This window comes from Mixophyes fleayi, chromosome 7 (assembly GCF_038048845.1).
Source record: "Mixophyes fleayi isolate aMixFle1 chromosome 7, aMixFle1.hap1, whole genome shotgun sequence".
NCBI classification, from domain to species: Eukaryota; Metazoa; Chordata; class Amphibia; order Anura; family Limnodynastidae; genus Mixophyes; species Mixophyes fleayi.
In genome coordinates this window covers 12,576,126-12,602,719 of record NC_134408.1, presented here as the reverse complement: position 1 = coordinate 12,602,719, position 26,594 = coordinate 12,576,126, and the positions used below count along the sequence as shown (strand labels likewise).

Sequence of the window (26,594 nt, the reverse complement as noted above, 5' to 3'; positions counted from 1 at the left end):
CGCTGAAAGCCTCTTTGGTGTCTCAGTGCACTCGATTTGTGCAGGTGCGCCTCGATTTCCTCCAAATCACCTGGCTCTGTGTCTCGGTTTGTTTTTTGTAGAAATTCTGCAGAGAAAATGTCCGAACCTACTGATGAATTGGTGGCAAAGAGGTGGACGTTTATGAAAACTGGTCGAAAGGTATATGAAAAAAATAATAAAGCTGCTGTAACCCATAGCAACCAATCCACTTCTAGCTACACATTTTCTAGTACGGTTTGAGAAATGAAATGTCTGGTTGCTATGGGTTACAGTACCTGTGCACTAGTCCATCAGTCCTCATAACTGTCCTTCAATTGAAAACTCTTAGATTTTAGTAAATTGTACAATTTGGATCATGTCTTTTATAATAATGCTTTGGGAAATGTGCTTTGTAGAAGTGAGTAGAACACCTGGGGGTAAATGTATTAATGTCCGGATTCTTCAACTCCAGCGTGTTCAGCGTCTTCGGCGATTAAATTTAAAGCGGCGCTGCCTTGTAAAGTGAAACTTCCCTTTACAATGCAGCGCCGCTTTAAATTTAATCGCCGAAGACGCTGAACACGCCGGAGTTGAAGAATCCGGACATTAATACATTTACCCCCTGGCGTCATTCAAACTGTATTATTTCTAAAGCCAAGCAATCGCTTAATGACAGAATGACCACAAGGTGGCACTGTTCTATAGGTACAGATTACATGCACTTTAGCAGTTTCTACACTTTAATACATTTAATGTACATTTACGGAGAAGTAATATTTTCCTATTGTGCTGATGCCTTCATGACTACTATTAATCATTATGTCACAGCGATGACTTTAGTCCTTACCTGGGTGAATTCCTTCTCTTTATGGGATGGGCCCCAGGCGTTGGTGACCAGGAACGCTCCATAAGCTCCGGTCAGCGCGGCCTCCAGACTCTTCTCATTGTCCAGGTCTGCGCACACCACCTCCGCTCCGGCCTCTTTCAGCTTCTCGGCCGCTGGTTTGCTGGCGTCCCGAGTCACCGCCCTGACGGCAAAGCAGCCATCTTGTAGTAGAGCGTCTGTCACTGAACTGCCTTGAGCGCCTGTGGGAGACCGACTCAGTTACATAGGCTGTGCGTTAGGAAAATGTGTGTATTTTAAGGAATACTGTTAATTATCTTAGATATTAGAAGTCACCGCACATTTCCCACCTGTCCCGATTTAGGCGGGGGCAGATCCTATTCAAGGGGGGACTGTCTGGCAGTCCCGCCAATCAGGGATGCCGGAACCGTTGAGAGGCATGTACCGCTGACGACAGCTCAGCGCTTCGAAAGCGCTGGAACGCCCCAGCGCGACGTAACCACGCCCCCATGTATAATGACCACGCCTCCTTCTTGTGCAATGGTCGGATTCCTCAACTGCAAAAGTTGGGAGTTCTGTAAAACTTCTCTGTTGTTTCTACTACCCTTATAATTTACAGCTGTGGATAAATTACTTTTTATAATTTACAGCCTTTGAAAGCCGATAACTTGCTTACCCCGGGGCCATGATGGAACGTAGGACAGTGGTACCATACAAATGTACAGAATATATATAGCTTATGTGACCTACATAAACAGAGTAGTACAGCAAGTAGAGGATGCTGATCCCAAGAGCTTGCTATCTAATCGGATAACAGGCAGAAGGTACAGCTTTGTGTCTAACAGTGTGCGATTATAAATTGGAAACAATTCCAACTTTATAGAGCACTTCAGGGCGCTCTGGGACCTCGCCCTACTAATAAAATATTCACATGGGACCATGCCAGCTGTATTGCAAAACTGAATCCATAATTATAATCCCGCTTTAGGCAGCTGTCTCACTAGTGTGAACCAGAGCCAAACCCCACTTAAAATAATATACGCGGGCATGTCGGCTGGGTACTGATGCCTAGTACCCCCCAAACTAACAAATATCGGAGATCATAAAGAGCAGGACTCAGAAAGTAGATAGAGGTAATTACCACTGAGGAATGAACGCTAACTTCATATGCTAAACAACTTAATTGAAAGTACAAGTGTGAATGGGCTGTTCACACATTTGGACTTATGAAAATCGAGAACTTTAAGATTTATGGACTATACATTTAAGGATTTTTAACAAGCTGTTGCATAACTATGTTTTCATAACCATATAAGAATATTTCTAACCACCACAGCATTTAATATTGAAACATTGTATATTAAGATTGTGTTTATTAGGTTGTTGGAACGGAGTTTGTTACGACAAGGTGCTCAAATCGTATCAATGCAAAACAGACCAATTAGTCCGGGTTGTATTAGACAAAGGCATCTAGAGATTGAGCGCTTTGTGCATAAGATATATGTACAATAAGGGCACTAACTCGGACGCGGCCGATTCAAGTCCAGGGTTTGTCGTAAGTGCTCGTTTTAGTCGTATCATTTGCACCAGCTACAGGCCGGGTGTAAGTGTAAGATTATAGGATTATGAGTTGTTAATTTATTTCATAAAATATATTTTGTCATGCCTTCTGATAGGACTTGATATTACACATATGTATGTGTGTATTCTACAGTCTGTTTTATCCGTCTACATCAGAGAGTATTGCTTCTCCAGGGCGTGCTGATACCCAGGCTCATATGGGAACGTATATTGAGATTCGCTTGTATTTGAATACTGTCGCAACTACGCACAAGTTCCCTGCTCATATTTTAAATGCAAGTTGCGTGGAATCAGGCCCAGTGTGTATACTGTGCATACGTTAAACATGTCAAGTGGCCTTTGTCAAAAATGGTGAGATGGCACCCACGGAGATCCTGCATTTACCCACGTGATAGTGCCCTTTATACAACACTTCTTCTATTCTGAATCCCCCTCTAAAAATCTGCATTTCCCCCGAAACATACGCAGTGATCCCTCCCAATCACCATAAAGCAGCAGGGATTTCCTTTATGTGATAATGTAGCATCTTATAATTCACAGGATAGAACAATCGCTGTTGGAAACTAATATTAAATGTAAATATTATATTTCCCTGTATTTATTTATCTAGGGGAAGTTATTTTATATCACTCATTGCAGCAGCCATCTGAGAAAAGTAGAGTATCATCATCATTACCAGTTATTTATATAGCGCCACTGATTCCGCAGCGCTGTACAGAGAACTCACTCACATCAGTCCCTGCCCCATTGGAGTTTACAGTCTAATTTTTCTAACACACACACACACAGTTGACAGAGAGAGAGAGACTAGGGTCAATTTGATAGCAGCAAATTAACCTATTAGTATGTTTTCGGAGTGGAATGTAATTTTATATTCTAGTTAAACAAACAAAGAACTATTTATGTAGAACATGGATTAACTATGAGATCACCCAGCTGGGACGCATTGCTGCGATAAAGAGGATGGTACTACCTAAAATCCTTTACCTGTTCAGGATCATACCAAACATCTTATCCATTAATGTTATAAATAAATTATATATTATAAAGGTCAGACTTTATCTGGAGGGGGAAAAAAAAACTTGACTATCTGGAGAACGTACGTTCCTTCCCATAAGAGTGGCAGGGCTTGCCTTTCCAAACTTAGGAAAATAACAGATCACTTGTCTCCTCAGCCAATAAAAATATGGGCATTTGAAGAAACCCCTAAAACACTGGGTCAATTTAGTAAAAAGAATGGACCCCAACATTTTTTTTAGTGGCTCTAATTTGGTTAATAAACTCTCCCCTGAGGCCACTATCGATACACTCCGCACTCGGGATAAAACGACTGACTACTCGGATGATCTCTCAGTCCCGCGGCTGCAATTATCTATGAATGGTCGACCTAAATTGATGCCTGACCTTAACCTTAATAACTGGCATGATATTGTCATTACAACTTTACAAAACCTCTTTGGAATCTGCTGAGCTTTTTGCAAATACTAACTGAATTCCAGATAACCTCCTGACATTTGCTCGAATATCTTCAAATACAGCAACGATACAATGACACTCTGAGCCAGACTTTAAAATTAGCCCTCCCCACCTTGGTTAATGTCTAAACTAAACTTATTCTCCAACAAAGTCACAGCACAAAGTGTGCAAATGAATTCTTTATAAAATAAATGAACAACTCATAATACTATAATCATTAATAAAAATGTGTTTTGTTTTTTTAAAAAAAAAATGTTCCCATTTTTTTTTATATTAAATACATATCTTAAGGCGTATTGTACATAGAATTCATTTAAATAGTCACATTCTGTGCTATCCAGTAGCATGCATACTGTAGTTTTTAATACAAAAGATGATGCTGTGACCGTGATCACTATCAGTCGGCACTAACACCTGCCCAATAGCTTGTGCAAATGATACGGCTTAAAAAAAACTTATTTTCAAGTAAGCCAGGACTTGAGTCCGCTGTACAGTACATTGCTTACGTTCGTCCACCCCAGTTGGTGTCATTTGCGTTCAGACATTAATTGCATTCAATTGCGTCAGTGGCGTAAGGTTCGTTTTTAATCACGCGCAGATCTTTATCACGCCAGATAAGGCGTGAACATGAATCAGGCCTATATATCTAAATGCACAAACCATATAGAACCATTAACCAAGATGATATATAGAATTTATTAAACCCCTATCAAGTCACATATTTACCTACTCAGTCCAAACTGTGTTGGAGAAATTGTGGGAATCTGCTCCACATATTTCGGGACTGCCCAGCAATGAAACCTTTAAGGACAGAGGTCTCCAATCTACTTTTCTATGTACCGGGTTCCCGTCTTCAGTTTTTATATATTGAGCAGAATTGCTGATGCTGGTAATTGAACTGTTATCTGCTATACTTTTCACTTTCACTTTGTTCCCCTTTTTTATTTTCCGTACCTGTTATATCTTGTTAAAATTCAATAAAAACTAAATAAATAGTGACCCCAGAATTAGCGCTACTACATCACTTCCCCCTTAGCTTTTCCCGATATATGACAAACTTGGACTAGGTTGTACACTTATTGCCACACTTGCTGTGATAGCCCAACACTGGAAAGATCCACAGCCTCCCTTGTCAACCAAAATGACAATCAAAGTACCCAACCTATGCCTCTTCCCCGCTGGTTAAGTGGCATGTCTACACTATGGAAATAGACTTCTAACAACAGCTCTTTAATTGCCATTAACTTCTACTAGACCGATGAGACATATTGCTTATATCGATGAATTGTATTTGCTTTGCAGGTACACATATATTGAGCAGTATTGCTTATGCTGGTAATTGAACTGTTCTGTTATCTGCTATACTGTCCTCTTCCCCTTTATTCCAACTTTATTATTTTCTGTAACTGTTACATCTCGTTACAATTCAATAGAAACTTAATCAGTTCAAAAAGAAAAGTAGAATAAGCAATGTACGATTTTGTATGCTATATAGGTAACATTATTGTTTAGAACTTGTCATCTCTACGGTGATGTCTTATAGGAGAACTCCAGCTAAAATCTACGTGGTTTTTTTTAGTGAAACACTCCACCCAAATAGCCGGGATCAGTCCAGCAGATACTCAGTTAAGTGTCTGCAACTCTGTGTTTTTGCAGGGAGATATTAGCCTGTAAACTATACACTGTTAGATGGCAGCTGATTGGACAAGTCCTGGTAGTCATCCAATCAGCCGCATCGGTAACCTTAAACTGCCTGCGGATTACATTCCATCTTCTGTGAACATTGAGCCATTTAAGGATCGTTAAAAGAATAATGATTTTGGTCGGAGTTGCTCTTTTAAACCTCACCATCCGTATTTATCCCTCAGGTCACCTTTAGAAAATGAAATCAATACTACAATGCAGTGCAATGTTTAGTTTTACCCAACCTTGGCATTGATTAAAAATACAGTGTGAGGGAGTATTTCCTACCCCATCGTCACATCCTACAATCTTGCAATCATTGCTACTCACATGGGCAAAAAAAAAACCCCAACTATGACAGAAAGACGGAAAATATCCCTTCAAACTTGCAATGATATCACTGGTTATTGGTCTTTGTGTTGAATCCACCAGTGTGTTACCTAGGAGACTGCAAGCAGCTCTTACTCTTCCTCCACATTTGAAAGTAATGTAAGATGTGAAAAAAAGTCAGAATTAGAGAGGAATAAATGCTTAGCATATAACCACTTTGTATGTTTAAAGGACTAGTGATGACCCAAGTTCGGTTACCCACGATAGTAATCCACTCACCTGTGGCTCCAAAGACCACGACAATTTTCTTCCCGGCCATGAAGAATTAAGTTAGAGGTGATCAGAAGAGGTAAACTAGAAGGGAGTTAGATTTATACCGAAGCTCCGGGCATCCCTCCATCTCCCCCTCCTGAAATCCAATCCCTGTGACTCAGCACAGTAGATAACTCCCAGCTCCTAGAGACAAAGCCTGGCCAGGAAAGCTTTGTTTCTCTATTTAACGAACAATTATGTTGTCACTACTAGGCATACATGTAGGGTGCAGTGTTGTCTGTGGAAGCTGGCCAGCCACCTGGAAGCTGTGTGCTAAGAACCTGACACAAATGCCCACAAAGGTGCACAATAGGTGCCACGGGTGTTGCTTAAAATAAAGATTGAAAGTCTTTGACACAAAAGAAACATTATACATACAACCTATAGGGGATGAAAGGATTAGATTGTCCTGCATAGTTCAAGTCAGGTAAACCCCTCCTTTAGTGTCGGAGGAGACCTCCGGTGTACTGGGATCGCTGCCTTTGCAGAACTGTTTGGATGTTTCAGTAGGGATATTTTGTATTGAGAGACTGGTCAGCTAGTCAGGTTTAGTGCCCAGAAGCTGGGATCTACTGGAATATAACTCTGCATAATTTAATTCAATACGGCAATAACTCCATCCTAAAATGGTCATAGTCTTGGACAGTCTTACAAAATATATAGCGGTGTCCCAATTGCCAAATTACACCTCCAACAGGTATTAGAAGTCCTGGAATACATTTTAGCACGGATGCTAAGAGAGATAGAACACTGTAATGCAGGGGTCAGGGAACTTTTTTACCTTTTACCCCCAAATATATTTAGATACGCCGACGTTACCCTCTTGATTTGAAAGGAAGGAAATCATATATTGTTAATTATTGGAATTCAAAATTTTATTGAATCTATTCAAAATTTCTTTGAAAGCTTCAACTTCAAAATGTCAGGTTTTGGAGAAATGATGTTGCTTCATTTTTGATACAAGAGCATCAATATTGGGGCATTTTGATGTCAGGGCAATTTGGATACAGTCTTTGGCGTCCAATCGATTTCTCTGCTTTGTTTTTATGTTTGTTAGAGTGGAAAATCCTTGTTCGCAAAGGTAGGTTGTTGCAAAAGGCAGCAACTTTTTGACTGCCTCCTCATGTGCAATTTTGATGCCTTTGCAGCTTTGACATCCAAAAATATGACAGATCTGCTTTGTTTTCAAATGCAATACGTGATTCATTATTGCATCGAAGCTCAAGAAGTGCCTCTGCCAACCCCTGAGGCTCTTCTGGTGCAACAGCAATTTCACATTTAAGAGGGGTCTACAATCCAACTGACAGCATGTGAATCTGTAGCATTACCCCCAGGAATTTCATTTTTACTCCATTTGGGGTAATTTACCCCTGTTCCCTGACCACTGCTGTAGTGGGTCTCAAGTTCAGACGCTATAAATGAGCTAGCAACGGGTAATCTGAAAGAAGTTATACCAGTGACCTTCCTTAACTGAGTCACCAAGATCTCTTTCCCAATTCTTTGTGAACACTGCAATGTCCTGAAATTAGTTTATTTTAAAAGTTTATATATACCTGATAGTATATGCTCTATGTTCCATTTAGCCTGAATATACTCGAAGGTATGTATACCAAGTAAACCCTCAACTGACCAGCATGCACAACCACTACCAGCGACCATAGCTTAAAGACCACTTTCTGGGTTCCATGGACAGCTGGGCAAACAGTGGGGTAAAAGGAGAGAATGTCGAAGAGATATATTTTTGTTCTCACAATTTTATCCAGCGAGCCAAGGAAGGTCTTACCATTGGATGTTGAATTTTTGGCAGACTAGAAAGCCACGGCGATACATTAGAGTGATTTTCAAGAGACCATCCCTCAATTGCCACCCACCACTTGTCCTCACCCGCCTTTGTCCTGTCCAATTTTCTGCTGCGTATGATGGCATCATAGTATGTTTCAAAATGGGAGAATTCAAGGCCGCCAACGTACGTACGTCTGAATAGAGTGTCACGTTTAAAGCGTGGTTCCTTCCCACTCCACATAAAGTCTCTGATCAAGCGCTGTAAGTCTAAGGACAACTTATGAGGAATGTGTATCGGCAATGATTGTAAAAGGTACAAGATACGTGGCAGTACATTAATTTTAACGATATCTGCCTTTCTTATCCAAGAAAAATGTTTGTTTCGCCACTCTCTCAGTTCTTTGCATATTGTATTACATATAGGATGGAAGTTGGTGTCAAATAGCTGGGGGATGTATTTAGTAATAGCCACCCATGGGTACTTGATCTGTGTTGGGTGTGAAAGTGAAGACATGTTTCAGCCCCTCTACTACAGTGAGGTTAAGTGTGACCGACTTTGAGTCATTTATTGCAAAATTGGAAAGTTCTCCAAATTTTTGGAATTCGATAACTAGATTTGGGATGGAAATTGCAGGATTAGTGCCAACATGTAGTTAGTGTTAGATACTTAAATCCGGAAAATATCAGGATTACCTCTTGTGGATCATACCAAAGCATTCGTGGATAACTCAGAAATAAGTGGTGATAGAGGGAACCCTTGCCTCGTGCCATTGGTGATTATCACTGGATCTGAGAGTTCCCCATTTATTTTAATCTTGGCTGTGAGATTTTTGTATAGTGCAAGAATCCTGTGTAAACTAATTTGACCCATACCTAAATGATTCAACACTCCTCGCAAAAAAGACCAGTCTCTTCTATCGAATGTCTTTTCGGTGACATGATAGATAGCAACATAGACTGGACGGAGGAGCAGGAGGCTAAGTACATTATGTCAGGAACCATGGTTGTGTTTTCCGACCAACATGTTATCTCAAACGATTGTACCTACGACTGAAGGTCTGATCGGTTTCGCGATTCATCCATACACACTGACACCATTTACCTTCAGATCTGTGTTCTTCATCTGGTCCTCTAGTCTTCAGAGAATGACAGCACAATATTCATTATTTTCACATTGTCACACTGATTAAACCGCCTTGTTATAACTATCCACATGTCCTAACAAATTTCGTTAGCTTCTGTGACTCTGAAACAAAACATTCAGTCTCGGAACTAACAAATGAATTATTCCTTCTACAGCACTCTCTACATTTATTCACTGGGACATCCATCGCTAGCATCGGCTGAAAAGAGCCCGACTCTGTAAACTCTATGGAGATCGTGAGCACGAGGGCATACACACTGCATGATCGGTCAGTGATTGGTCGGAAAATATTAAACAGTACGACCAACCAAATAGGCCGAAAATCGACACTTGGGAACGACTTTCCACCATTGTGTCACTATACACACTAACCAGACTTCCGACCGAATGGACGTATGTCGGCTGATTTGCCCGATTATTGGACAAAAATGCTCCAGTGTGTTTCTAGCCTAAGTGTCCTCAGAAACTGAATTGAAAGCCTGGATCAACAGAGGAATTCATTTTTCTTTAAAGGATTTATAATAAGTGATTGTGAACCTGTCTGGGCCTGAGCTTTACCCAGATGAGTGGAAAATAGCTGTATGGATGTAAAAGGGAGATCTGGCATCTGTTTATCTGCTGCTGAGAGAAGGGGGAAATCAGCATTCTTTAAATAGGAGGCAATTTTCTTCTGCTCCTGGGTTATGTGTCCCTGAACTCCTTCAGATAAATTTCACAATTTAGAATAGTAAGAGTGAAAGGCCATTAGTACACTTTAATGTCATAGACAGAATTCTAACCATGTCCAGGAATCTTACAGGTATAAATCCATCCAGAATACCAATCATATATACCTATCTGGAAATAATTTTCAAAACGTTATTTGTAATTCATTAAAACTAAGTGAACCTCCTGTTTGGGTATATTATAGCGAAATGTTAAAAACATATACAAGTGTATTGTGCATTAATTGTGAAAACGTGATCTAAAATAGCAGTATATTACTGCTGTGCACTATGAAGTGTATTTATATATTTAATTCTCAAATATATATGATTATAAGGAACCATATTTAGTATTTTTTGTAGCTTGTATCTGATTGCCAATTATAAATGAGCTCTATCACATAGTGATATCAATGTATGAGTACTAACAGTTTATCTCCCCAGAAAGGGGGCAGCACGGTGGCTCAGTGGTTAGCACTTCTGCCTCACAGCACTGGGGTCATGAGATCAATTCCCGACCATGGCCTTATCTGTGTGGAGTTTGTATGTTCTCCCCGTGTTTGCGTGGGTTTCCTCCGGGTGCTCCGGTTTCCTCCCACACTCTAAAAACATACTGGTAGGTTAATTGACTGCTATTAAATTGCTCATAGTCTCTCTTGTTCTGTATATGTGTTAGGGAATTTAGATTGTAAGCTCCAATGGGGCAGGGACTGATGTGAGTGAGTTCTCTGTACAGTGCTGCGGAATTAGTGGCGCTATATAAATAAATGATGATGATGATGAAAGGACAGACAATGATATCGTATCTTACATCTCAATAGGGATTTATTGTCAGAGTTAATATATAGTGATGGTTAGTGAAATAGCTGTTAGTAAAACACTAATATCATATTAATATTAGAATAACATTCCATTACAGCTGGGTCTCTAATCTATATAACAAGTCTAATTACCTGTCTCAAGGGGTGTGCATGAGATAGTAATTAAAGAATACACAAAATATTAGGCAGCACAAATCTATTAGAGTTACTTATTTCATGACCTGTCTGGAAGATGTGTATTCAGATCGCTATTCAATGGAACAGCTGAAAATACATCGATCAGTCACAACATTAAAACCACTGACAAGTGAAGTGAATAACACTGATTATCTTATTACAATGGCACCTGTCGAGGGGTGGGATATATTAGGCAGCAAGTGAACAGTCAGTTCTTGAAGTTGATGTGTTGGAAGCAGGAAAAATGGACAAGTGTAAGGATCTGAGCGACTTTGACAAGGGCCAAATTGTGATGGCTGGACTGGGTCAGATCATCTCCAAAACAGCAGGTCTTGTGGGGTGTTCCCGGGATGCATTGGTTAGTACCTACCAAAAGTAGTATTCCCTGATAGCAGTGGCCTCTTTCTGCAGGATAATGCTCCCTGCCACACTACAAAAATTGTTCAGAAATGGTTTGAGGAACATGACAAAGAGATTAAGGTGTTGACTTGGCCTCCAAATTCTCCAAATCTCAATCCAATCGAGCATTTGAGGGATGTGCTGGATAAACCAGTCCGAGCCATGGAGGCCCCACCTCACAACTTACAGGACTTAAAGGATCTGCTGCTAACGTCTTGGTGCCAGATACCACAGGACACCTACAGAGGTCTTGTGGAGTCCATGCCTCCACGGGTCAGAGCTGTTTTGGCGGCATGAGGGGGACCTATACAATATTAGGCAGGTGATTGTAATGTTATAGACAAACAGTAAAAGTAAACTCCTAAGGGGAATGGGAAAAAAAAGGATGTAGTAGATAATAAACGTGTCTAGGATGCAAAACTATATACCTTAGGCAGGGTTGTGTAAACAATTTTTATAATAAAGTCATCAATCATAGGCAAACACATGTCCTGGCCAGAACATAAATAAATAAAATCATCATGATCTCTTTTGCAAATAAATAAAAAAGCACACTATGCAACAGAGTTAATTAAGGTGACTCTGTAGGTGAAAGAAAGTTCATAATCACCATTCACAATATCCAGTGTTCAATCTATGAGATTCACAGTGTTTCTGACAACACAGATAGTTCCGTTAAAGTTGGGAACGTGGAAAGTGAGTCATTGAATAGAAATAGTACTGTTTATCCTTTATATTAATAAATGGCAAATGTCCGTAGGTTCTGAACTCATTATTGATGATAATAGTTCTTATCCAGATAGACAATAAGGGTATTTAAACTTCCCAAATCACGTTTGCAGCCAAAACTTCTGGGTACTTAAAGATCCCCCTACAAAGATTCATCATCATTATCACCATTTATTTATATAGCGCCACTAATTCCGTAGCGCTGTACAGAGAACTCACTCACATCAGTCCCTGCCCCATTGGAGCTTACAGTCTAAATTCCCTAACACACACACACACACACACACACACAGACAGACAGAGACTAGGGTCAATTTTGTTAGCAGCCAATTAACCTACTAGTATGTTTTTGGAGTGTGGGAGGAAACCGGAGCACCCGGAGGAAACCCACGCAAACACAGGGAGAACATACAAATATGCATAGCCATAGTTACAATAATAGAAGCAACCTTGATCCCCGCAGTTTCTAAACCTCTACATGTAGTAACTGGTTCAATTATTGTGTATTGCTGATGACACTGATAATTATCTGATTATGTAGAGACCTGTGTAAGACCCATGCTAGGGATACATATTGAAGATGAGGGCAATCCTTGTTTGATAAGAGTGCTAAAAAAAACTATATATAACATTAGCTAAAAATTGCAGGGCAACTTAATGCTGTAATATACCCAAGTATATCCAGTTATGATTCCTTTACATGTCGTAGAGATCCCCAGATTGGCCCAGTTGTTTTGCACATAAATTATAGATTACTTGATTGTTGTGTGCTAATGATGTCTATATTTATATATAACCGTCAAGAGGCTTATGGGTATATTTACTAAACTGCGGGTTTAAAAACATGAAGACGTTGCCTATAACAACCAATCAGATTCTAGTTATCATTTATTTAGTACATTCTACAAAATGACAGCTAGAATCTGATTGACGTCTGAGCCTTAGCTATATGCTATTTATTTAGTGTTCTATATTAAGGAACAAAAGCTTCCTATCTTCTATAATCAATTTGATTAATTGTGTAGAACAATTACCTAGGGTGCTGTTCCATTTTTGTTTCTTGAAAATTGGGATTATCTGAGGTGAAGGTTGGCTTTTTAGTTAACCTAAGAGCTCTCTGGATTAATTTATGCTCAATATATTTCTTTAGCGTTGTGGTTGGTTTTCCAATATTGTTTGACCCAAGATATCAGTAGTTTCTCGTATCTTAGAAACTTAGAGCAGGAGATCCGGTCGGCTATCCCTGGTCTGGTGTTCACTCTTTCACCTGTGAATATGTCCTCAAGTTTAGCCATTCTTTGTGGTCTTTGGGAAAGTATCATAGCTAAATCTGGGATGGCTGATAAAATAGGGGTCCAAAATGAACCATTGAAAAGGAATAATTATCTGCGCTCCGTGAGTCGGTGTATGCAGCGCACAAACCTATTAGGCTGCCGCCAAACAGTCGCTAATTTCATGACCTGTTTGGAAATTATGCTTTCGAATCACTATTCAGTGAAACAGCCGAGAATATGCAGCGCACAAATCTATTGGGCTGCTATTACTGTCCTGAAAGGTATATGTTAAGATCGCTATTCAGTGGTGCAGCTGTGAGTCTGTGGCTCCAGTCTGTTAAGCTGCTGTCCACGATCACTAATAATGCTAATAACGCATTCAATGTATTGCTGGCTAATCTGCTGCACAAACAGTCTAAGTCCTATCTGGGGGAACCATTCATACAAACAGCAGTGATTATAATTGTTAGCCCCACATCATCATCAACATTTATTTATAAAGTGCCAGCAAATTCCGTTGCGCTTTACAATTGGGAACAAACATTAATAAGACAATACTGGGTAATACATACAGACAGAGAGGTAAGAGAACCCCGCTCACAAGTTTACAATCTATGGGACAATGGGAGTTTGAAACACAAGGGCATGTGCTACATCATATTGCCCAATGGACCAGTTAGAATGCAAAGGTAAAAGTATTGAGTGGGCTGTGTGTGTACCAATGTTGGTCAGAGGGTTGTTGTCTTGTGTTAGCTGTGTAGAGGGTGGTAGTAGGGTAATCTAGGGAGATTAAGATGGTGGTTGAGGAATATCATAACCTTGTCTGAAGAGGTGGGTTTTCAGAGAACGCTTGAAGGTTTGAAGACTAGAGGAAAGTCTTACTGTGCGAGGGAGGGAATTCCACAAAGTGGGTGCAGCCCGAAAAAAGTCCTGTAACCGAGAATGGGAGGATGTGATGAGAGTGGAAGAGAGACATAGATCTTGTGCAGAACGGAGGTGTCGAGTTGGGAGATATTTTGAGACAAGTGAGGAGATGTGTGTCGGTGCAATTTTGTTGACGGCCTTGTATGTTAGTAAAAGAATTTTATATTGGATTCGTTGAAATACAGGCAGCCAATGTAGAGACTGACAGAGTGGCTCAGCAGAGGAAGAACGGTTTGCAAGGAAAATCAATCTAGCCGCTGCGTGCAAAATAGATTGTAGCGATTCAAGTCTGACTTTGGGAAGACCAGTAAGGAGGGAATTGCAATAGTCTATGCGGGAGATGATGAGTGCATGAATTAAGGTTTTTCCGCTGTCTTGTGTGAGATATGTGCGTATTCTGGAAATGTTCATTAGAGGTATGATAAAGCAAAATGTCTTCATGCGTTTCACTATACAGGCATTGATAGAGACAATTGGGAGTTTTGTAGCCATGAATATTCAATTAGCCAGATGATTTTTTTATTACCACCATCCTGCCTGACCTTTAGCTAGGTCAAAGGAAGCCATGTAACTGAGGACTAGGCTTTGAGAGGAGGAGAAGGAGGTATGATGGACATAAATGGGAAGGGAAGGACAGGGTGCCAGGGGTGAGGGGTTGAAAACCAAATTACATTGAACCAAATAACCAAAAACACATAAGCAATGTAGTGAATTCTAAACCACTCCTGAAACTAAAGGATGTAAAGGTTACATGCATGTGTAGGATATGTGTATGCGGCAAGAAGGGGTCACCGGGGGCTGGTGAGAGCTAAGATCCTGTTTTCCTAGTAGGGGGCAGTAGGAATGAGGCATAATGTAGTGGGCTATTATATTTAAGTCTGGTCATTTGAAGAAGATGAGGAACATATAGATCACAACTTATAGTAGTCGGAAGACACAACCTACATTAATATACAAGACGGGGGAAAGAAAAAAGGGGGTGGTGATGGGCTGCAGGATCTGCATAATCACTGGCCCCCCATGTCGCCATCCAACGTTCTGCACTGTCCATGCTTTTCTGCATGTGGAAAGAAAGAGAATCAAAGAGAATACACAACTGTAAGGGCAATAATAACCATCGTAGAGAATGTTGGCCAAGACCCCTCACTTTAGAATTCTGTGAAGTCTGGAGAAAGTCAGGTGAGCATTGTGGACCATTCCCAGAAACCCTCGGCATCGGGAGCACTGCCAACTCTTCGTATTTCTCCTAGGCTTGCATCTATACGGCCACCATGGATGAAGTAGGTGAAGATAGGAGCTGCTGGTGGTCTTTCCATTCTGTTAGTGAAATTTTCTGTAGGCCGAGGGCATTGCAGAAGGAATCCTGATCTGATGGCTCATGGACAATCACTGAGACCTCACTCTGTGTAACCTGTAGTCTAAGTGGGAATCCCCATCTATATTTGATGTTGTTTCTAAGGAGTTGGTCAGTCTGGGTCTTCAGCATTCTGCGCATCTGGAGGGTATGTCCTGATAAATTTGTATTCTATAGCTATTGAATTCTATGTCTGCCAGACGTCTTACTTTTTATTGAGTATCTCTTCCTTCTGGGCAAAGTAGTGGAGCCTACAGATTACATCTCTTCGTCTTTCAATTTCTACACCTCTTGGGCGGAGTGCTCTGAGCGCTGTCAAACGTAATAAGTTCATTTGGATCCCGTTCTGATGTTTGTTAATATGCCAACCAAGCCTTGAGTTAGGAAATCCTCCGGGAATCCTCTCACATGCAGATTGCTCCTACGACCTCTATTATCTAGAGTGTCAATTCTGTTTTGTAAAAAAATTGCTAGATATTTGAGCAGCTGCACCAACATACATCTCCTCTCTTGTCTCAAAATATCTCCCAACTCGGCAACTCCGTTCTGCACAAGATCTGCGTCTCTCATCCACACTCATTACATCCTCCCATTCCCAGTTACAGAACTTTTTTCGGGCTGCACCCACTCTATGGAATTCTCTCCCTCGCACAATAAGGGCTAGATTTACTAAGCTGCGGGTTTGAGAAAGTGGGGATGTTGTCTATGGCAACCAATCAGATTCTAGCTGTCATTTTGTAGAAGGTACTAAATAAATGAAAGCTAGAATCTGATTGGTTGCTATAGGCAACATCCCCATTTTTTTCAAACCTGCAGCTTAGTAAATCTAGCCCTAAGACTCTCCTCTGGTCTACAAACTTTCAAGGGTTCTCTGAAAACCCACCTCTTCAGACAAGCTTATAATATTCCTCAACCACCCTCTTAACCTCTTTACATTACCCTATTACCACCCGTTACACAATTTCACACAAGACAACTATCCCCTGACCAACATTGTTTTGTGACGGGATCATTTAGCTTATGAGTCACTTTTACCTTTGCTGTCTGGCTGGGCCGAAATGCAAAATGTAGACTTAACCTCATGTATCAAACTCCCATTGTCCCATAGATTGTAAGCTTGCGAGCAGGGCTTTCTCATCTCTTTGTTTTACCCAGTTTGTTTATTAGTTTAATGTGTTTGTCCCCAATTGTAAAGTGCTACGGAATATGTTGGCGCTATATAAATAAATGATGATGATGATGAGTTCCCTTCGGAAAGTTGAGACTGGTCGTTCAGTTATGGATCGCGAATCGGAGTTAGTTGATGGGGCTGGAAAGGACGGAGGGAGATAGTCATCCATGGCAGGTGTTCCTGATAGACCTTATGTAAGTCAGAGCGATGAGGTGTACCGGTTACTCTCTTGGCTCATTTTTAGAAGGACCTTTCTTGTCCTTGCCCATCTACAATTAGAGTTGAGTTAGAGCATTAAGCTTTTAATGGTTCTCGGAGTAATGATAGGTCTAAACAGCCAATGACATCAGGAGGTGATCGATGATTATAGGTGTCATTGTAGTATGAATTTATTGGATAAGAATTCCGTTTACTAAATCTCTTATCCTAAAACACAATGTAAAATGGAGAGGAGATAGAGCAGATTAGTTTAGTGGGTTGAACGATCAGCTACCACAAGATGGCAGTAACACTGCATATATGATGTAGTTCAAATTTTCACACCAAAAGTATATATTCAGGGAGGTATAAGTGTCTTCACAAAAACTCTGTCTGGGCTATTGCCTTTCTCGATCACCCAGAGAGATGCAACCCTTAGACATTTGTGAGTAGTCCTGGGAAAATAAATAGTCAGATCATAGGCAGCACAGTAGCAAAGTGGTTAGCACTTCTGTCTTACAGCACTGGGGTCATGAGTTTGATTCCCGACCATGGCCTTATCTGTGTGGAGTTTGTATGTTCTTCCTGTGTTTGCGTGGGTTTCCTCCGGATGCTCTGGTTTCCTCCCACACTCCAAAAACATACTGGTAGGTTAATTGACCCTAGTCTCTACCTCTGTCTGTCTGTGTCTATATTAGGGAATTTAAACTGTAAGCTCCAATGGGGCAGGGACTGATGTGAGTGAGTTCTCTGTACAGCGCTGTGGAATTAGTGGCGCTGTATAAATAAATGATGATGATCATGTAGGCCTTGGTAACCCTTGTTTTTAGGCTGTTGACATGTATGTATAAAGGCACTCACCATCATAGTGGAAGTGGTAGGTTGCAAGGGCCCTGCTGACTGGGTTTATCAGACAGGCAGACCAGAAATGCCAGACTAACCCATAGGAGGCAGCCTGCCTGATAGAGACCTCACCTATACTGGTACCGGGGGCACATCAGAATCTGAGCCATACTATATACTAGGCAATATAATCTAGCTTTACTGGAGGTGTGACATAGCTAAGAAAATGGGGGAAAAAAAATTGGGATTTCAATATGTGGTATCCCTAACCTAGCTGAATTACAAATTGTATATTTTGGGTTACTGTGTAAAAGTGCGAGAAACTCACTGATTTATCTTCCTGAGTCTGAAAATTGACAAATACACAGAGAAAGTATACACACTGTGCACTACCATATATCTGAAAAAGTCTATCTCCAGTGTTTAAGTAAATCACTGCCCTATCTGCAGTGCTCTATGTGATGACTACAGTATGCATATATGGTAACCTGTGGCTCTCCAGCTGTTGTAGAACCATAAGTCCCAGCAAGCTGTGCAAGCACCTATCCTGCCCAGCTCTCACCCAGCAGCAGCCACCCCTGGGATGTCTGACTCTCCTGTGGGAATTATTGCTGCATGGAGGGAATTCCTGTTCATCTGGGAACATTCTGTTCACTTGTCAATAAAGTTTGTTGCTGAAAAAAAAACAACCCGCTGCGGTTGTTGTGCGTCAGGCCCCGCCCCTGATGCTTGTTGCTGTGGTAACGCGCACTTCCTGTTTTCTTTAGGCCTTATTATTGTGTCAGGATTACAGATCGCAGCGTCACTCCCGGGCCAGGGACAGCGCAGGTGAGGATGAGGGAACTACAAGTCCCAGCAATGCCAGACACAACCTGTAGAGCCATTGCCTTGTTACTTCTGCTGGGGGAACTACAAGTCCCAGCAGTGCCAGACACCATGTATAGAGTCATTGCCTTGTTAGTTGTTGGGGAACTACAAGTCCCAGCAATGACAGACACAACGTATAGTGCTAAAGCCTTGTTAGCTGATGGATTGGGACTACAAGTCCCAGCATGCCAGCCACAATGTATAGAACCATTGCCTTGTTGGCTGCTGGGGGACTACAAGTCCCAGCAATGCCAGACACAACCTTAAGAGCTATTGCATTGTTACTTCTGCTGGGGGAACTACAAGTCCCAGCATGCCAGCCACAATGTATAGAACCATTGCCTTGTTGGCTGCTGGGGGACTACAAGTCCCAGCAATGCCAGACACAACCTTAAGAGCTATTGCATTGTTACTTCTGCTGGGGGAACTACAAGTCCCAGCAATGACAGACACCATGTATAGAACCATTGCCTTGTTGGCTGCTGGGGGACTAACAAGTCCCAGCAATGCCAGCCACAATGTATAGAACCATTGCCTTGTTGGCTGCTGGGGGACTACAAGTCCCAGCAATGACAGACACCATGTATAAAGTCAAAGCCTTGTTGGCTGCTGGGGGACAACAAGTGCCAGCCACAATCTTAAGAGCCCATTGCCTTGTTACTTCTGTTGGGGGGGAACTACAAGTCCCAGCAGTGCCAGACACCATGTATAGAGTCAAAGCCTTGTTAGCTGATGGAGGGGGACTACAAGTCCCAGCAATGACAGCCAGAGGTGAATTATCTCAAAGCAGGCTTAAAATATTGCTGTAAATGATTTTATTATCACTGAATAACACTTATCTGTATGGCCTGTGTTACGTGAAGGGCTCATAGTGCCTGATGATGTATGATTGGGACATGTTGTGGTGGTCACTGGGTGCAGCACTCCTGACTCTGGTCTGATATCATGTAGTTATTATACACCACTATTTGATCCTATTCTGGTCATATGTAGTTTTTTCTATGTTAGAACTACAAAACCTTTTGTCTTGGGGGGGGGAGGGGAGTACTTGATTGTGCTGGTAATTTAATTAGCTGAGCCTGTGCTTTTGCCTGGTTGTCCTGTATTGAAAAAAACCTGACTGCAGCATAGCCAAACAAAAACACAGTGGTGTCGTCCCAGAACTGGCCACGGCTGGTCGTGTTTATTTGCAGATGCATTCAGCTGCTGTTTACTAGTTCTCCAGTGTACATGATCTCCAGCACAGACAAAGGCTCAAACAATCTCTTCTGGGTGAAAGAGGAAGGACGGATCCGTGCAAGAAACCGGACAGAAGAGCTTATATCTTGTTGTTCGCCAGGAAATTTGATGTATGGGGGAGGGGATCTGTACCTTGTCCATCCGTTATTTAGTTTTCTTTTTATTTAACATTCTCATTTGCACTCTGTCGCAAACAAGAAACATTTGCAGGGTATATTTACTAAACTGCGGGTTTGAAGAAGTGGAGATGTTGCCTATAGCACCAATAAGATTCTAGTTGTCATTTTAATACGTTCTACAAAATGACAGCTAGACTCTGGTTGCTATAGGCAACATCTCCACTTCTTCAAACCCGCAGTTTAGTAAATATACCCTTTGGTCTCTTTAGTTTCCTCATTTTGCTTTTATTGCACCTAAAATAAACTTAATATATTTTTCCATGCAGAAAATAACACCTTAAGAGCCATGTCTGCAGAAAAAGAGTACGGTGGTCAGCTACAAGAAAACGGACTCTACGATGCTGCTTCGAGGGTAGAGGAAGAGAACCAGGTCCCTAGGTAAGTGTTTTCCTATATCAGCGGACCAACCATATGTGTCTACAGTTGTTTTTACATTTTGGATTGTTAGCTCTGTTGACGAGCATTATAGATTGATTGTGGTAGGATGAACAGCCGTATGATTCCATTTGTTGAAACTTGTTTAATTGCCAGGTAGAGAACAGTGATTTAAAACCTTAACATGTGGCTATCCAGAGTTTATCGATGTATGAGTCTTGGCATGCTGCAACTTGTAGCTACACAACATTTGTAGAGCTGCAGGTTATCTAATGTTGTTCAGAGTAGTGTTGAAATTCGTCTACACGGTTCTTGTGCAAAATCTCAGTTGGGTCTATTTCCAGTGCAGGGGTGGACAAAATCATTCCAATTCCGGAGTAAGTCAGTAGTATGGAAGAGCTAGCAAGATTTGTTAAAAAGCCAAGGAAGCTGTTCATTGACCTCAATACAAATAACTTAAGTTTGGCAAAGGCAGTAGTTTTTTAGGTGCACTCCAGGGATTTATCCGACCCTGCTCAAGAGGTGTGTAAGGTAAATAAAAGATAATATTATAATACACAAGTGATGTTCATATATTCATTAAAAAAAACTTGTGTTATAAGGAAAAATGCGCCCCCTAGTGTAAGTTATTATGAATGTCACTTTGCATTTTTGAGCTATGTATAAAGAGATTTTTAATAACCATATTTACAGTAGATAGTGAATTCTTTTATTTTAAAACGGCAAAATGCAGCATTCTAGGACAGCTTAAGGTATACCAAAGCAGTATACGCACTATTATATTACAAGACAATGTCTAGGACCTCATTGCCCTCCTGCTGAGTCTTACTTCTAGGTTGTGAAGTTGGATACAAGAATGGTTTTTGATATCTCCGTCTCTTATGTTTCCCTAGGCCCACGGACCTGTCAGAACTTCTCAAAGAGGGAACGAAGGAATCTCATGATATGGCACAAAATACCAAGTTTGTGAAGGATTTTCTGAAGGGTCAGATCAAGCGTGAAGTCTTTAAGGTGGGTGGAGGGTTTTGCTTTATTGTTTTCTAATATGATGTAGAAGGAAGGGACAGCACAGTGGCCTAGTGGTTAGCACGTCTGCCTCACAGCACTGGGGTCATGAGTTCGATTCCCGACCATGGCCTTATCTGTGTGGAGTTTGTATGTTCTCCCTGTGTTTGCGTGGGTTTCCTCCGGGTGCTCCGGTTTCCTCCCACACTCCAAAAAACATACTGGTAGGTTAATTGGCTGCAATCAAAAATTGACCCTAGTCTCTGTCTGTCTCCCTCTCTGTCTGTCTTTGTGTGAGTGTGTGTATATATTAGGGAATTTAGACTGTAAGCTCCAATGGGGCAGGGACTGATGTGAATGAGTTCTCTGTACAGCGCTGCGGAATTAGTGGCGCTATATAAATAAATGATGATGATGATGATGAAGGGACAGAGAAAATTGCTTGGAAAATTTAAAATCTATATCTAATTAGCCACAACATTAAAGCCACTGACAGTTGAAGTGAATAACACTGATTATCTCACTACAATGGCACCTGTCGAGGGGTGGGATATATTAGGCAGCAAGTGAACAGTTGTTGTTTTGGAAGCAGGAAAAATGGGGAAAGCGTAAGGATCTGAGCGACTTTGACAAGGATCAAATTGTGATTGATAGACAACTGGGTCAGAGCATCTCCAAAACAGACCTTGTGGGGTGTTCCCGGTATGCTGTAGTTGGTACCTACCAAAAGTCATACAAGGAAAGACAACTGGTGAACCGGTGACAGGGTCATGGGTGTCCAAGGCTCATCGATGCACTGGGGGAGTGAAGGCTAGCCCGTCTGGTCCAATCCCCAGAAGAGCTACCGTAGCACAAATTGCTGAAAAAGTTAATGCTGGCTATGATGGTAAGGTGTCGGCACACCGTGCATTGCTGCGTATGGGGCTGCGTTGCCACGGACTTGTTAGAGTACCATGTCCATCGCTGAAGGCACCTACAAAGGGCAGAACTGGACCATGGAGCAATGGAAGAAGGAGGCCTGGTCTGATGGATCACTTTTTCTTTTAAATCATGTGGACAGCCGGGTGCGTCATTTACCTGGGGAAGAGATGGCACCAGGATGCACTATAGGAAGAAGGAAAGCTGGCAGAGGCAGTGTTCTGCTGGGAAACCTTGGGTCCTGGCATTCACGTGGATGTTACTTTGACACGTACCACCTTCCTAAACTGTGTTGCAGCCAAGTAAACCCCTTCATGGCAATGGTCTTGCCTAATGGCAGTGGCCCCTTTCAGCAGGATAATGTGCCAAGCCACACGGCACAAATGTCCAGGAATGATTTGAGGAACATGACAGAGTTCAAGGTGTTGATTTGGCCTCAATTTCCCATAGGACTTAAAGGATCTGCTGCTAACTTCTTGGTGCCAGATACCACAGGACACCTTCAGAGGTCCTGTGGAGTCCATGCCTTGACAAGTCAGAGCTGTATTGGTGGCACAAGGGGACCTACAGCACATTAGGCGGGTGGTTTTAATGTTGTGGCTGATTGGTGTCTATATTTCGGTTGTAGAGAATTTCATGCCATTTTGTGCACAGCAAACTAAACTCTTTCCTCTAATCTACATCACGTTCCTCACTGCATTTACTTACACCATTATTTCTGTATATGTAGCTTAAGCCTCGGTCCCATAACTCTATCCTGTCACTTAAAGACTACAGTTTGCTATTTTGTGGACCGAGCCACTCTGTATGAGCAAGAAACCAGTAATATCAAAAGGCTGAACCGGTATGAAAATGCAGCCTATGAATGGGTAGACCTGAAAGATAAAGGTGAAACCTACTAAAAATGATTCGTCAGCTTGGTAATATGCTGTTACGTTTATGTAGTCATTGTTTGGGTAGGTCTCGTACATACCCGGTGCCTCCAGCATGTAATTTCAGTGAGTTGATGTTGTAAAAGTGAGTAGACTTGTTAAACAGGTTAATAATTCTTCCATTCTGGATAATAATTTATTCGACTTGCAAAACTTCAGTACAATGCAGGGCCTGGCTTTGTAATATATGCGTGACGTAGCCACTTGGGTATGATCTGTAAGAATTTATACAAGTACAGCCGACTTTGTAATCTACAGTCCTTGGTATATAATCCCATTAAGCATTTCCTAATAACCTATACTTAATTGATGACTAAGCAGTTGAATGCTTTTTGTTTGCCCTATAATCATTCTACTGTTGTCACTCTAATTGACGTCATAAATGCTATAATTCCTTTCTGTTCTGTGATGCTTTTACACAGTCCATTTTCTTAGTCTGAGTATCGCGATACCTAATGTGTGGTTTGTTAACTTTGAAGGCATTTTAGCTCTGCAAAGGCATACTCCTGGCCTGTATGGTGGTATATACAATATCCTTCTAAAATAAAAGTGATCTTAATATCAATATAGTCTTGGAGAGAAAGTGATATAACCACAGATATTAAATCGTAGTGTATATCTGTATTTACATAGGACATGTTGCTTTAGGATTATTGAGTATTATAGTTTATGAAAGGAGACCACGGTAAAGTAGAAGGCTTTTGAACTCCATGTTGTGTGTGTCTCCCATATACAGTTGGCCACGGTTGCGCTGTACTACACGTATTCTGCGCTGGAGGAGGAGTTAGACCGGAATAAGGAGAACATGGCCATTGCTCCCATGTACTTCCCGCTAGAACTGCACCGGACGGAGGTTCTGAAGAAAGATCTCTGTTACTTCTATGGAGAAGGCTGGGAGGATCTCATCCAGTGCTCGGAGGCCACACAGGACTACGTGGATCGGATCCACCATCTGGGTCATCACAGACCAGAGCTGCTGGTACCTCACGCCTACACACGGTACATGGGGGATCTGTCCGGAGGTCAGGTCCTGAGGAAGGTCGCTCAGAGAGCCTTGCACTTGCCCAGCACCGAGGAGGGAATCCAGTTCTATGTGTTTGATAATGTCACCAGAGCCACCCAGTTCAAGCAGCTGTACAGGGCCCGTTTGAACACCCTAGACCTGGACTCTGAGACCAAGGAGAGCATCATAGAGGAGGCCAAAAGAGCCTTCCTGTTTAATATGCAGGTAAGTGAGCTAAAACCTGCTTATTGGTACTGCTATCCTTCAGATCATAGGTCTAATGGTTCTATCCACACCCAAGCTGTCTCCTTCTGCCAGCACTGAAGGATTCGGTGTAACCTGGATCTAATAGTGCTGTAGGCAGGAGACGCCCAATACTGCCCTCTGCTGCTGGGAGAAGTTACTGCAGGCCATGCCGTTCACTTTAAACCTTATGCTGTAATCAGGGTATCGGGAACCAATTGGTTCTTGGTTTCCTCTCTAGGATCCTGGTTCATTGACAAAATTGCCTAAACACAGTGGTGGCCTGCGTACTGAGCCAATATTCATAATATTGCTGCCCACTAATACACTAGCAACTGTCCATACACTGAGGCACGAGGTACCTTGTGCCTTATGCCTCAGTGATGTCAATGCTTCTTAGTGAATTGATAGGCTGCGTTCTCATGCAATATTCGTTCAACTCACATTTTTTTTTATATATTTTTTTTTTTCACATTTCTTTCCTGCAGATATTTGAGGAGTTGGATAAAATGGGGACTTCAATCCCTGATGAGGCACAGGACGCTGGGCTCCCGCTGCACGGTGCAAAAGGAGATATCCGCAAATGCCCATATTATGCTACCCAGCAAGGTGAGTGACTGTTACATCACGGTTATAAGACCGTACACAGCAACGTGCGGTTTGTTACCATGCTCTCCCTCTCTCCCACAGAATCTTCAGGTTGTCCTTTCCATGCCACGCTGGCTCTAGCAGCTCGTCCTGAAGTGAAAGTACTGCTGGCAGCCTGCGCCGCCGCCCTGGCCGCCACCATCGCTTGGTACTTGATGTGATCCCTGTCACATGCCAAAACAACTCTGGACTTTTCATGTAGACTGGGACAAGGATTCTCCATAGGATGTGAAGGTCCATTGGTCTCTGCTGCCCTACGGTCATCTACAGTCCTCTCCTCCCTCTTACATTCCCAGAATCCTCTGTAATTCCCCTAAAGACGTATGTCCAGCCGTGCTGGGCCTGACTTCATGACCCTGAGCACAGTGGTTTCCTGCTGCCACCTCACTGACAACAGTGCTGTGTCCTCCTTATTCACGGACTATACGATGCGGTGAAGACCTTCTGCCTAATCCCTAGACTGCTGGAACCGCGGCACCCAAAGGACTCTCCACAGGGTGTATTTAGTACAACCGAACCCCGATAATGCCAGAAGTTCTGGACAATTATTTGATCTTGCCTTGGCCAGAGAGCATAGGCAGGAAGCACCTGATCGGTTAACCTACGTCAGAAATCTCTGGTACACCTAATGTAACGCCACTACAAATATATTGCACTGTATAATACAAGCATGGCCGTAGCTAACATGCGTGACTTCTTACTGGTGTTACTTAGCGTTTTCCAAGTGTATTAAGAGGATGTAGCCATATAAAGCAATCACCATATATGCAATGTTCCCAAAGACGGTTATGATATATGAAATGGAAGTATTACGACTTGCTGCTGCCATGGGAGGTCTCATCTTGTGTGGGTTTCTTTTTTTTCTTCAGGTATTTCAGTTATTGAGAGATTGCACTGTAGTGACAAAATGGCCGCCAGTCTTTTCGCTCACTTAATCTGACACGTTGACTAAAGCCTGGCTTCCACACCTATCCTTTTTGTTAAAGCCGGCATCTGTCGACCTGTCTCTTGCTTTTAAATTTGACAACACTAAATGTGTAGGGTACTTAACTCGGTGATTCTCGTTTAATTTATACTGCACACGGCGAAGGCAGCCATCTTGTGTGCTGAGCCAATAACCATGAGAATTAGTGACGCCATTTTGTTTCCCGGCCACGTCGCCAGTTCCCATCGAATCGATAGGCTTCAGACCAGAAAATGTCTGCTTCCCGCTGTTTAGGATGATGGGGGGTTTATTTTGTTTTCTGCACATTAACCGTTATGTTATATATTCACAATCTGTCTTTTAAGCATTTTTCTTTTAATACGCCATACGGTTGAAGTATGGAATTATATATTAAAGGTGACTAGAACATTTTAATATTTTAATGATCTGATGAAATATCTTTAATATACTGTGGTTCTGTTTATGCTTGAAAGAATAAATAGTGTTAAAGGTT

At 41.8% G+C, this 26,594-nt stretch overlaps 2 protein-coding genes across 5 annotated transcripts in view; one reads left to right on the top strand and one right to left on the bottom strand.

Moving 5' to 3' along the window:
- LOC142097339 (nmrA-like family domain-containing protein 1) overlaps positions 1 to 6,315 on the bottom strand; it is a 10,959-nt gene extending 4,644 nt beyond the window's left edge. Inside the window, exons 1-2 of the mRNA XM_075179093.1 lie at positions 6,194 to 6,315; positions 848 to 1,086 (exon numbers count right to left, since the gene is read on the bottom strand). Of these exons, the coding sequence (XP_075035194.1) occupies positions 848 to 1,086; positions 6,194 to 6,233 (279 nt within the window). The 5' untranslated portion in view covers positions 6,234 to 6,315. The remainder of the gene's footprint in view (positions 1 to 847; positions 1,087 to 6,193) is intronic.
- Positions 1 to 26,594, top strand: part of HMOX2 (heme oxygenase 2) — a 27,977-nt gene extending 1,383 nt beyond the window's left edge. The window contains exons 1-6 of one of the 4 annotated variants that reach the window (XM_075179092.1): positions 1,956 to 1,977; positions 20,298 to 20,409; positions 21,300 to 21,417; positions 23,998 to 24,489; positions 24,996 to 25,116; positions 25,198 to 26,594. In XM_075179092.1, the coding sequence (XP_075035193.1) occupies positions 20,318 to 20,409; positions 21,300 to 21,417; positions 23,998 to 24,489; positions 24,996 to 25,116; positions 25,198 to 25,316 (942 nt within the window). In that variant the 5' untranslated portion in view covers positions 1,956 to 1,977; positions 20,298 to 20,317 and the 3' untranslated portion in view covers positions 25,317 to 26,594. Of the gene's footprint in view, positions 1 to 1,955; positions 1,978 to 18,467; positions 18,575 to 19,764; positions 19,963 to 20,297; positions 20,410 to 21,299; positions 21,418 to 23,997; positions 24,490 to 24,995; positions 25,117 to 25,197 lie in introns of those variants that run through there. The other 3 variants (XM_075179090.1, XM_075179089.1, XM_075179091.1) reach the window with 3 other exon arrangements.